This window comes from Sorex araneus, chromosome 2 (assembly GCF_027595985.1).
Source record: "Sorex araneus isolate mSorAra2 chromosome 2, mSorAra2.pri, whole genome shotgun sequence".
NCBI lineage: Eukaryota > Metazoa > Chordata > Mammalia > Eulipotyphla > Soricidae > Sorex > Sorex araneus.
In genome coordinates this window covers 265,537,791-265,550,039 of record NC_073303.1, presented here as the reverse complement: position 1 = coordinate 265,550,039, position 12,249 = coordinate 265,537,791, and the positions used below count along the sequence as shown (strand labels likewise).

Genomic DNA, 12,249 nt, shown 5'->3' with positions numbered 1-12,249 from the left:
CTGCTGGGTTGTTTTACAAAACTCCTTCATGTTCAACTACACTTCACTCCTGGACTCTACAAGGCCGTTTGCCTCGGGACAGTCACTGCACACTTGCTTATAAATCTCAAAGGTAGGGCCCGGCGTGCCCAGGAATGCACAGCAAAAGGCCTCAACAGGTGTGGTGCTCCTGGCTCAGTGCTCCTGGCTCGGCGTGTCGCCTCATGCTTCAGTGTGCATGGACAGACAGGTATCGGGGTGACACAAGGGCCAGCTGGAAGGACGCGCCAGGTCTCCAGAGTGCGGGGGATAAGGAGGGCGGAGCAGGAGGCGACCTGGTCGCCCACATCCGTTTCTGAAGCGATGTGCCGAGAGTTGCGCTCTGCTCTGGGCAGCTGGCAGGGTTCCCCAGGTGCCACTGCCTCTGGAGAGGAGAGAGTCTCCTGCCTGGTGACATCAGAGCTTTCCAGCGTCACTCCTGAGGGAGAATCGGCGCCAGAGTACAGAGGGCCCTGGGCCTTTCCTTGCAGAAGGCGTGAGATGTCCAGGAGTCAGGACCCCGAAGGCCGTAACCCCTCAGTGGGGCCGGCATCGGAGCCCGAGCCACCGTCTCTCACTTCCGAGACGTGTGCTCCACCGGGGGCACCAGCACCGTTACGGCCGTTTTCCCGGTGGGCTTCCCCACGCCGCTCCAGTTCGGAAGGTGTTCGGGTCTCGTGGAAGTTTGGAGCCACAAGCTCATCGCCACATTCTCACAGTCACCAGGGAAGGACCCAGATGCTCGTTTCTGCTGGCTGGACACAGAGGGGGTGATGGGAGCTGGACGGGGGCTGCGGCTGTGCGGGGCCCGGTCTGGGGGGCGCCCTCGGCAGGTGTCTCCATGTACCAGGCTGCCGTGAGCTGTCTGTCGGAGCCGGAGCCGGGAGCGGGGCCAAGCCGTGGCCCGAGGTTCCTTCTCCAGAGCTGAGAAGGTCTCGGAACGGTAGCGGTGATTTCCCACCTCGGGACTGGGTGCCACTGTGTGGTATGCAATCACTCCTCCCTGCACACGCTCTCACGGCCCAAGAGGCAGCACACGGCAAGGCAACGCCCAGAGCCCCTGCCCACACATGAATCAGAACTTAAAAATGATTTTTCAAAAGCCATCTGAGTTTGAGCGATAGTACAGTGGAGAGGGCACTTGCCTTGCACACCACCGACCCAGGTTCGATCCCCAGCATCCAATATGATCCCCTGAGCACTGCCAGGAGGAATTCCTGAGTGCAGAGCTGGGAGTAACCCCTGTGTATCTCCAGGTGTGACCCCCAAACTAAGAACAAATAAGTAAAAAGTCATCTGGGAGTGCCTAATCAGGTTTATCAGAGCTGTGAGAAGAGTTCCAGAAAATTCCGCCATTTCCGTACACCTTCCCTTCCTCTGCTGTCCCTGGTTACCCCCGGCCTGACGGACTCACCTTCAATGATGTGCTTTCTTGACAAGCCCCGCTCGGTCTCGGCCCTGCAGAGGAGAGAGATGCGCGCTGAGGAGGGGTGAGTCTCCCCGTAGTTGCTCTTTTTTTTTTTTTTTTGGTTTTTGGGTCATGCCCAGCGATGTTTAGGTGTCCTCCTGGCTCTGCACTCAGGAACTACTCCTGGCGGTGCTCAGGAACCTTATGGGATGCTGGGAATTGAACCCGGGTCGGCCGCATGCAAGGCAAATGCCCTCCCTGCTGTGCTATCGCTCCAGCCCCTCCCCATAGCTGCTCTTGCAAAAGTACAGCGGAATCACTCTGACTTGAACTGATGCTAATTTTAGCACGTTCTTGGCAGACTCCACCCCCGGGGGCAGAGGTGACAGGGTGGGGCGGGCACTCTGCTCTCCACAGAGGCTGGGCAGCGCCTGGCCACAGCTGCCCAGCGATCGCAGACATGGGGGTCGCCCCCCAGCACCAACCAACACGGGCTGGCCACTGGGCTTCATCCATGGCTCATAGCTCTGAGAGGGCCGTGGGAAGGAAACGACGACCGTCCTTCACCTGGGCCACACGCCGAGTCTCCCTCTGGGGCCTGTCCGTCAGTGGACAAGGCTAGCGCTTCACCCGAGCCTGCCCCTGCACCCAAGCTGCTTTAGTTTGTGCCTCTGGAGAAGACCCCAGAAGCTCAGAGACTGTCACCAGGAGGACCTGGGACTGATGGCGACTCCCCTGGGGCCGCGAGGGGTGTCCTGCCCTCCCTAAGGAAGACTATCTGTCCTGAGGAAGAGCTTCTGTCAGTCTTGAGGAAGCATGTCTGTCTGTCCGAGAAAGGGTATCTGTCTGTCTGGAGAAAACGCATCTGTCAATCCTGAGGAAGAATGTCTGTCTTGTCCTGAGGAAGGGTGTCTGTCTGTCCTGAGGAAAAGTATCTATCTGAGGAAGCATGTCTGTCTGAGGAAGCATGTCTGTCTGTCTGAGGAAGGATGTCTGTCTGTCCGAGGAAAGGCATCTGTCCAAGGAAGAGTGTCTGTCTAAGGAAGCATGTCTGCCAGAGGAAGGGCATCTGTCTGAGGAAGGGTGTCTGTCTGTCTGAGGAAAGCCATCTATCTGAGGAAGCCTGTCTGTCTGTTCCCAGGAAAAGTGTCTGTCAGTCTGAGGAAGCATGTCTGTCTGTCTGAGGAAGCATGTCTGTCTAAGGAAGGTCATCTATCCCCGAGGAAGGGTGTCTGTCTGTCCGAGGAAGGGTGTCGTCTGTCTGAGGAAGGGCGTCTGTCTGTCTGAGGAAGCGTGTCTGTCTGAGGAAGGGCGCCTGTCTGTCTGAGGAAGCGTGTCTGTTTGAGGAAGGGCGTCTGCAGCCCGGGGTCTCCCTGCCCCGCACAGGCCGGTGCTCTGAGCTCGCAGCGCCCGCTGAGCCCTCCCAGTGAGGCCGTGTGGGATATTTTTATCTTTGCGTTCCGTGCAAATCTCTCTGCCTTTTGGCAGATTTGAGCAGCTTTTCTTTTGCGATGCTATGTGCTTATTTTCTTTCCCCCAAATTTGGACTCTATTTTGGAAGCGGCGGAGTCTGAGGCTGGCATCTGGGGCCGCGTGCGCTCGTGACTCACTCAGCACGAGTGACCCCGGGCCCCACACCCCATCGGCCCCGGTCACTCTCGCTAAGGCCGGCCCCCAGGCAGCTTTTCTCTGGGGAGAGGGAGAAACAGCCTCTCTGAGCTGGACGGGGGAGAGGGCCGCAGGGCGTTGCTGGCTGACTTACTTGCCGCCCCAGTACAGTTTGGTGGTTATGACCAGGCTGGACCTCCTGCATTGAGACGCGAGAGAAAGGCACATTAGTGACGAGTCGCCCCCATCAGTCCTGACACCTGCTTCCTTTGGGGTCTGCCCTCCTGCGGGGCTGGGACCCTGTGTGGTGTGGGATAGACCTGGGCAAGCGCCCTCAGCCCTGCACCGCCCCTGGGCCTCACGCCTCAAGCGCTGAGTGGACAAGCAGCAGGAAAGCTGGAGAGACGGGCCCAGCCCGGGCGAGGGGCCGAGAGGGAGGAGGCCCGTGTGTGGGGGGTCACGGGAAGACCCCGTGGCTCTGAGTGCCAAGTGCCCCGGGCCAGGGCCTGGCGTGAGCGGGGCCTTCTGTGGGACAGAGCGTCCAGGGCAGCGTGCGCGGAGGAGGGGCGGGGGGCGCTGAGGGGCAGCAGCACAGGAGCACCCCCGTCGGCAAGGCATAGCCGCCACAGCGACCCACAGGGCGGCCGTGGACATGAGCTGGGAGGCCGCTGGTCTCCAGGGAGTCCGTGGCACCTGGCCTAGCGGCTGATCCCAGGTGCCACCCCCCCACCCCGCCCCCGGCCAGCCCCAACAACCGCCTGGGAAAACCACGGGATGGGCGACTGCGTTAGGCCTTCCCAGCGTCAGGGCCGTGGCCACCTTCAGAGTGTGACTCGGAGCTGGCGTGGCCACAGCAGGGCGTCAGGCCACGGGGTCTGTGCCACCCGTGTTGCCGCCTTGGCCTTGCGAGGAACCGCAGGGCAGAACCACGCCACGTGCCTGGCTGGGCTCTGTCTGTCCGTCTGTCTGTCTGGGTGGTTTGGACTCTTGAGCCACGCCCACCAGCACTCAGGGCTGACTCCTGGCTCGGTGCTCCGTCTCCTGGGGGCCCTCAGTCGTGCAGGCACTGGTGGGCAAGGCAAATGCCTTAACCCGGGCTGTCTCCAGCCTCGTGACACTGACCTCTGAGTGTCCACAGAACCACCCTGGCCTCGTCAGCTGTGACCAAGGACTGCGTGGCAGAGGCCTCCCACCTGAGTAACCAGCCTGAGCTCAGATACACGCTGGACACTCCCTCGTGTTTTCTCTCCCTCCCTGCCTCTCTCTCACTCTCACTCTCTCCCTCCCTCCCTCTCACTCTCACTCTCTCACTCTCTTGCTCTCACTCTTGTTCTCCCTTTCTCTCACTCCCTCCCCCTCTCTCTCCCTCTGTCTCTCTCCCTCTGTCTCCCTCTCTCTCTCCCTCTGTCTCCCTCTGTCTCCCTCTCTCTCCCTCTCTCTCCCCCTCTCACTCTCACTCCTGTCACACACAGACTTTAGAAGACACCCTGCCCTGGGGAAGGTGGGGTGTTACCTCCAGCCTTTCTTCTTGATGATGCTTCCCAGGATCACTTCAGCCCTGGGGGAGAGGGACTTGTGACTCGAGGTAGTGCCGGAAAGATGCAACCCCCAAAGCCCCCAGAGTAGCGCCCAGGGCCCCCACCTCGAGAGCATGCAGAGAGGTCCTGCCTGCTGCAACCCCTCTGTTTCCGAAGGGTCCCCACACCTACAGCAGGTCCTGGTCCAAGGGGACACCTCTCTGCCACCTGGACACACCTACAGCCCCTGGACATGCCTACAGCCAGGCCCTGGACCAAGGGTACACCTCTCTGTCCCCCCCAGCATGTAAGGCGTTGGGGCTCTGGGCTGGGGAATGGTGGTCCTCACTCCTGGTCTGCCGGGGCCTCGGCCTCGTGCTCGGCCTGTGAGGGCAGCTGCCCCCACAACAGGAGATAAGGGCTAGAGGCCCGGCCCCCTCTCCACCTCGGCCCCCATCCAGTGTCTGAGGAGAAACTGAGGCACATCCCAATGCAGAGAGGGGCCCAAGGGGGACCGAAAGGGGCAGGATGGCCGGTGCTCAGTCACGTGCGAGGGGGCTGCTGGGCAGAACCAGAGGACGCCCCCCGCGCTGACCCAGACCACCTGGTCCCGGGAGGTCCTGAGGACAGAAGGCCGCAGCCGAAGCTGCCGACAGCCCTGGTGACAAATGTCACTGGGAAAGGACAGCGGCTTCCCCCCTCCCAAGATCTCCTGCCCCCCGAGGGGACCCAGTTCCCTGGGGGTGAGGAGCAGCGCCCGTGTCTGGAAGGTTCCAGGCCGGGATCTTCGACGCTCCCCCATGGTCCCTCCCCGCACACTGCCCGGGCCACTGCTGGCCGCTGTCCCCTCCCCGAGTGTGGATGGAGCGGAGGGGACAGCCATGGTGACCCCATGGCAGCCCGGTGCCCGGGGCCCTGGACACTCACTTCCCCGCCGCGTACACCTCAGCCGTGTCGAAGAGGTTGACTCCGCTCTCGTAGGCGATTGTCATCAGCCGCTCGGCCACCTGCGAGGAAGCCCATCGCTGCCACCACCGCCACTGGCCCAGGGGCGCAGGGCCAGCATGCAGCGGCCAGGAGGGCCCGAGTGCAGCCACGAGCACCGCCGGGTGGACAGGGCAGCGCCTCCCCAACCGCACGCTCCTGGTTCTCCTCAGACGTGTGACAGGGACGGAAGGACGAGGCCACACTCCAGGTCAGCCTGGGCAGCGGGACCCTGCCCCCAGCTTGCGCCCTGAGAAGGGGCTGCCCAGGGCCTCTCCTCCTGCCCGTGTCACCCGTGTCCTGCCCCAGACAGAGCCAGGCGCAGCCCAGCAGGAGGGGACCCAGCCCAGCTCCCCACCCTGACGGGACCCCCGGCCGTCTCCATGGCAGCCGCGTAGGGGACCCAGGGCCGTGGGGGGCAGGTCCCTGAGTGCGGCCCACACACCCTCAACACGGTCCCCCGGCCTTGGTGGCACTTCCTGGACCCCAGGTGGGACATGGGGCAGGAGCGGGTGTGTCAGAGACTGCCCGGGGCCAGGTGCAGACAGACAGATGGGCAGGTGGACAGACGGGGGTCCCAGAGGCAGAGACCGACCGGCACCCAATGCCTGGCCCCCCGAAACTGGCCCGCATCCCGCAGAACCTGCCGTGTCAGCAGTGCAAGGCGGGGGGCGGGGGGCAGCACCCCGGGAAGCTTCCTGCCCCCACCGCGCTCACCTCATCTGAGATCTGGCCTCCGAACGTCACCCATGTTCCTGCAGGAGAAGAAACGGGGTGGTCACTGCTCCTCCCGGCCCCCGGCCGTGCAGCCCCCCAGGCGTGTGGGGCCCCTCCCGCTCACAGCTCGGTGCCCGTCCTTCCAGCCCCCGGCCCAGGCGCGACCCTGTGACCTCTGTCACGAGCTCTCCAGATGGCAGTGACCCCGGACCAGTGAGGCAAACAGCAGCAGCCGGAGGCGGGAGAGCAGGACAGGCCCCTCCCCACCCCATTCCCCAGCCCAGCCCACCTGCACGGACTCAGGCCCAGCCTGGCGACAGGCCCCGAGACGTCCCACGCCCAGTGCTGGGGACCGAGGCCTCCATGACCAAGGGTCTGGGCAGGCACCTCCCTGCCCGCTCCATGCAGGCCAGGGCTGCTGGCTTGACGCTACCCCGGGGACATCGTGCTCTCGAACGCCTGTTGTCCGGCTCGTCCTGACCCCAGGGCCGCCCCGACCCCAGTACCCGCAGGCCGGTTTCCTACTCAGTCAGGAAAGCCAAGCCCCCGGGCCTGTGGAGCACTGCGGCACGAGCCTGGATTCCCGGTGGGGAGAGCGTCTGCGCAGGAGGCCGACGAGGTGCCCGCAGTCAGGCCAGCCCACAGACTCCGCCCCAGGTGCTCACCAACAGTCGGGGGTGCCTGGGAGGCGCAGAGCACCCGAGAGACGCGCCTGCGGCTGGAGGCCCCAAACGGGAGTCTCGGGCACAGACCCCTGGCAGGAAGGGGGGCATGGAAGGGTGAGGAGGGGGCCGGGCCGTGCTCTGCCCCAGGCCCCAGGGCACCCGGGAGGCCCCACAGTTCCTGTCCTCCTGCCCCAGGGACCTCTCGGCTGAAACTCGAGGCCTGGGCCAGCCGCTCCGGCCTCGGCAGAGGAGCACCGTGGGGTGGGGAGCAGCACAGCCAAGGGCCGGCCCTGCACCCGACTCCTGCCCCTTCCGGCACGTTCCCAGGGGCCTCCCTGCTCTCACCAAGCAGCTTCGGGAAGTTCATTTGTTAAGAAGCGACTGGTGAATAGAGACTAGAAATAGAAGCCAATGTCCTACATTGCAGCCGCTTTCCAGAAATGGAAACCGAGCCCAGATCCGCTCTGCCCCCTGGCTGGAGGCTGCAATCGCGGCCGGCAGATACGGTCCCAGTTCAGGTGTGGTTCTGGCATGGCAGTGATTCCGGCGTGGCTGGTGGTTCCCGTGTGGCTGGTGATTCCGGTGTGGCTGGTGGTTCTGGTGTGGCTGGTGGTTCTGGTGTGGCTGGCGGTTCCGGTGTGGCTAATGGTTTCGGTGTGGCTGGTGGTTCCGGCGTGGCTGGTGGTTCTGGCGTGGCTGGTGGTTCCGGCATGGCTGGTGGTTCCGGTGTGGCTGGTGGTTCCAGTGTGGCTGGTGGTTCCAGTGTGGCTGGTGGTTCCAGTGTGGCTGGTGGTTCCGCGTGGCTGGTGGTTCTAGTTGGTGGCCACGTGCACAGGCGGTGACTGGGGCCTCAAGCAGCACAGCACAGCCTGCAGCCCTGTCCGCCCAGAGTGACCGCCTTGGTGGCCTCCACGACAAGACCAGAGCACATGCGGGGGAGGGGGGCCATCATGCCCGCAGCTTGTGGAGGACAGAAACCACCAGGGACCAGGCAAAGGGGCCGAGGGGACCAAGAGCACGCGGCCTCAGACCCCCAGAGGTGCCGTGAGGCCCAAGGATGACTGGGTGACGCCGGGTGGGTGGGGGCTGGGGCCGTCCAAGTGGGTGACAGCGGGTCCCACTGTGGCACTTCCCTCGTGGCCTGGCAGACAGTGCCGCCTCTGCCGTCTCGGGTCCGAGGCCGGACGGGCTTGGGCATCCAGGCCGCTGCTCGCCGCGCTTCCCTTAGAGGGCTGCTCCTGGCCGAGAGCTGGAGCAGCCGTGGGCCATGAGCCCCGTCGGTAACGCGGGGACGAGTGTGTGCGAGGGGTGGGTGGGAGCAGCTCCGTGATGGGGAGGCAGAAGCCAGGGGACACTCCCTTCTCCAGGGAGGGGAGCAGGGTGCCAGGAGCACCCCAGGCTCTCACTCCCTCCCCCCAGCTATGACCTGGGCCCCGTGCTTGGCCCCGCTGCTGTGTGGCCGTGGACCCCCACCTCCCTGGGGTCACAGGTCGCCTCAGCTCCCGTTTGGAACTTGCTTTAAGTCCCCAAATGCTCAGATGAGCCAATCTTTCTGGGATGTTTTAACTTTTTCACCACACAATTAAAACAGATATCCAGAGATATCCTGCTTTAAATGTAACCAGCAGCAAAACCACCCTGAAGGGCTACGCAAACCTATTCATTGCACTGTTGGGCTCGAGAGCCCGGGTACGGACACAGGTGTCTGCTGGGGGTGATGCAGCAGGGAGTCGGACCTGGCGGGGTCCCGTGGAGCCCCGAGAGGGCACGATCACGGCACTGGACAGAATGGAGGGACGCCACGCCGAAGGGAGAGGGCCATGGAGAAAGGTCTCTCTATAGGCGGGTCCACACCCCAGTGCTCCTCCTGCACCCCGTCCCACGAACAAAAAGAATTTCAGGAGGAAAGTCCATTTTCCCCTGAGCCGCAGCCAGGGACGCTGGCACATGCGCACCTCTTCTTTCGGATTGTCCTCGGCCACGTGAGCCCCGGGACAGGACGCGGGGAGCAGCTGTCCACAGTCTGAGTGTGTCCCGGGGCACTCTCTCCGGACAGCCCAGGGCGTGTTTAGCTCCGTGCACTGACACGCGTGTGATCGGCCAGGAGAATGGCCCGGACAGTCCTGATCCGGAATCACTCTGCGTCTGCCCCTCCGGCAGTCAGAAGGGGGGAAGGAAGTGGGAACTTCCCGGGGGCCCGGAGGCTTTCTCCAATGCAAAGGCGGTAAATCCCAGGCTTCAGGCAGAAAGGAGGGAAACTATTTTACATCAGCGCATGGAAACCCTCCGTGGCGCTTGCCACACTAATACACTGGAAAACTCAAAGGAGAGACACAAAATGACTCGCCGGCTTGACTAAGCTTGACTAAGAAGCTTTAGGAATGTGGGGAAACAGAAATGAGGGGATGTAAGAGACGACTTAACATAATCCTCCGGCTGACAGGACTGCCAACTCCCGAGGACCAGCCCGCCGCCGTCCTGGCTTCTCTGAGTCTGACTGACAGCCACAGGCAGCCTCAGCCTGGCAGTACGGGGTCAGTGACTGGAAGCTTTCAAGCAGACTGAAGGTGTGAATAACGTCCTGCTGGGAAGACTGAATGGGGTGGGCGTTTGCCTTGCATGCAGCCAAGCGTGGTTGGGTCCCAGGTGCCACACAGGCACAGCGCCCCACAGGCCGTGCTGGGTCTGGGGGAGCCCAGGCTTGATGCAAGCACCCGGGTCAGGAGCGTACCCCTCCCCACCACCGCACCCGGAACTTCTTGGGCACTGCATTTCGGAACTGCCCGGCCCCGGTGTGGGATATGTGAGTCCACCTGAGTGCCCAGGAGGAGGGTCTTGGCCGGAAACGGCCTCTGTCAGAGGGAGCTGCTTTCTGGGAGGGTCCGTGCCTCACCCCAACACAGACGGACTCTGCCCACCCGTGCTCGGGAGACCCGGCCCCTCCTCTGGCCTCACAAGTGGGCCCTGAAGCCCCCGGGCCCTGAGCGCGGCCAGACCACAGGGGCACGAGGGCCCACAGCAGCCTCCCAGGGCTGCAAACGCTGCAGAGAGAACGGTCGTGTGGAAGGGGAGACGCGCGTCCCGACTCCCCTTTCTGGGACGAGGTCTGGGGCCGTACGTGAGGACTGTGCGGGGGAGCAGGGGGCCTGGACACACGGGGTCGACTCACTACGGAGACCCAGCACGAGCCAGGGCCAGCACAGGCCGAACCGCCACGCTCCGCTTGCTTGGAGAGGCCCGGCTGGCGTGAGAGTGGGCTGTCGGGAGTGACATCCCAGTCTACCAGGGACCCTGTCCAGCACCACAGGGCATGGCAGAGTGATGCAGGGCCCAGCACTGCCGCATTACTCCTCTGCTGCGATACTCAGCTGTGTTACTCTGCTGCGTTACTCCTCTGCTGCATTACTCTGCTGCGTTACTCCTCTGCTGCATTACTCAGCTGTGTTACTCTGCTGCGTTACTCCTCTGCTGCATTACTCAGCTGTGTTACTCTGCTGCGTTACTCCTCTGCTGCATTACTCAGCTGTGTTACTCTGCTGCGTTACTCCTCTGCTGTGTTACTCCTCTGCTGCATTGCTCCTCTGCTGCATTGCTCCTCTGCTGCATTACTCCTCTGCTGTGTTACTCCTCTGCTGCATTGCTCCTCTGCTGCATTGCTCCTCTGCTGCATTACTCCTCTGCTGTGTTACTCCTCTGCTGCATTGATCCTCTGCTGCATTGATCCTCTGCTGCATTACTCTGCTGCGTTACTCCTCTGCTGAGTCACTCCTCTGCTGCGTTACTCCTCTGCTGCGTTACTCCTCTGCTGCGTTACTCCGCTGCTGCATTGCTCCCTGATGTGTTCCTCAGCTATGTTACTCAGTTTTATTACTTCTCTGCTACATTGCTCAGCTGTGTTACTCTGCTTCTTACTCCTCTGCTGCGTTACTCTGCTGCATTACTCCTCTGCTGCGTTACTCCTCTAATGCTTTGCTCAGCTGTGTTATTCTGCTGTGTTACTCCTCTGCTACACTACTCTACTGTTACTCTGCTGCATTACTCCTCTGCTGCACTACTCCTCTACTGCATTACTCAGCTGTGTTATTCTGCTGTTACTCCTCTGCTGTGTAACTGTGCTGCGTTACTCCTTGCTGCATCGCTCTGCTGTGTTACTCCTCTACTGTGTTACTCTGCTGTGCTACTCTGCTGTGTTACTCCTCTGCTTCATCACTCTGCTGCGTTACTTCTCTACTGCATTACTTTGCTGCATTACTCCACTGCATTACTCCTCTGCTGTGTTACTCAGCCATGTTATCTGCTGTGTTACTCCTCTTCTGCATTACTCCTCTAATGCATTACTCAGCTTGTTACTCAGCTTTGTTACTCCTCTGCTGCATTGCTCAGCTGTGCTACTCTGCTGTGTTACTTATCTGCTATGTTACTCTGCTGTGTTACTCTGCTGTGTTACTCCTTTGCTGTGTTACTTCATTGTGTTACTTTTTTGACACAGTATTCCTCTGCTGCATTACTTCACTGCTTTACTCTTTTGCTGCGTTACATCACTATTTGTGGAGGCAGCTCTGGAACATTCTAGAGACCATGTGGGGTTCAGCCCTTGGGCCCCCCATCCTCCAGTCTTCCGTCCAATCCCAGGCTCTGGGAAAAGCTGAGGCAGGTTGGCTCTGTCTGGGGCTTGCCCCGGTGTCGCCGAGGCCATGGCTGCCGACCTCCAAGTCCTCTATTACTCCACACCGGCTTCACCTCGACCCTGGCTCCGTCGAGCCACTGGGAGACACTCCCCCAGCCCACACGTCCTGGCCTGGGGCCAGCAGAGCCACTTCTGAGTCCGGCTGACCCCGGCCTGTGAGTGGACAGCAGCACCCAGAGGCAGTGGATCCAGGGGCCAGTGTCGGCCACCACAGCCGGGGGAGGGCTGTCCCCTTCCTCTGTGGGAACAAACTGAAGGTACCCCTGGAGTGTGGACCCCACGGCCCCCACTCGGACACAGATGCCCCGGAAGGTGCCTCCCTTCGGGGATGTGTGGTCCCTTCTCACCCCTTCTGTTAACCCTGCACCCCACTGCACCCCGCCATGCCCCACCAGGCCCTGCACCCTGCTGAGCCCTGCCACTCCCCCCCTCAGCTCCCCTCAGCCCCAAGAGTCCCGAGGGGTCTGAGGCGGCCCCTCGCCCTGCTCCTCAGGGCCTGGCTCCTGCTTCCGGCCAACAGCTGGGACTTGGCCCTCACAGGCTCCCGGGGTGCTGGGGGATGCGGCCCCGCCCACACCCGCTCTGTAAGCGCCTCCTCTGATGGGCAGCTGTATTTGGGCCGGAGATGCTCTGGGCCGCGGCGTA

At 62.3% G+C, this 12,249-nt stretch overlaps 1 protein-coding gene across 2 annotated transcripts in view; it reads right to left on the bottom strand.

Moving 5' to 3' along the window:
* KCNAB1 (potassium voltage-gated channel subfamily A regulatory beta subunit 1) overlaps positions 1 to 12,249 on the bottom strand; it is a 56,171-nt gene that overhangs the window by 12,437 nt on the left and 31,485 nt on the right. For both annotated transcript variants that reach the window (XM_004602905.2, XM_055127304.1), the window contains exons 3-7: positions 6,253 to 6,290; positions 5,479 to 5,558; positions 4,548 to 4,592; positions 3,189 to 3,233; positions 1,433 to 1,476 (exon numbers count right to left, since the gene is read on the bottom strand). In XM_004602905.2, coding sequence (XP_004602962.1) covers positions 1,433 to 1,476; positions 3,189 to 3,233; positions 4,548 to 4,592; positions 5,479 to 5,558; positions 6,253 to 6,290 — 252 coding nt within the window. The remainder of the gene's footprint in view (positions 1 to 1,432; positions 1,477 to 3,188; positions 3,234 to 4,547; positions 4,593 to 5,478; positions 5,559 to 6,252; positions 6,291 to 12,249) is intronic.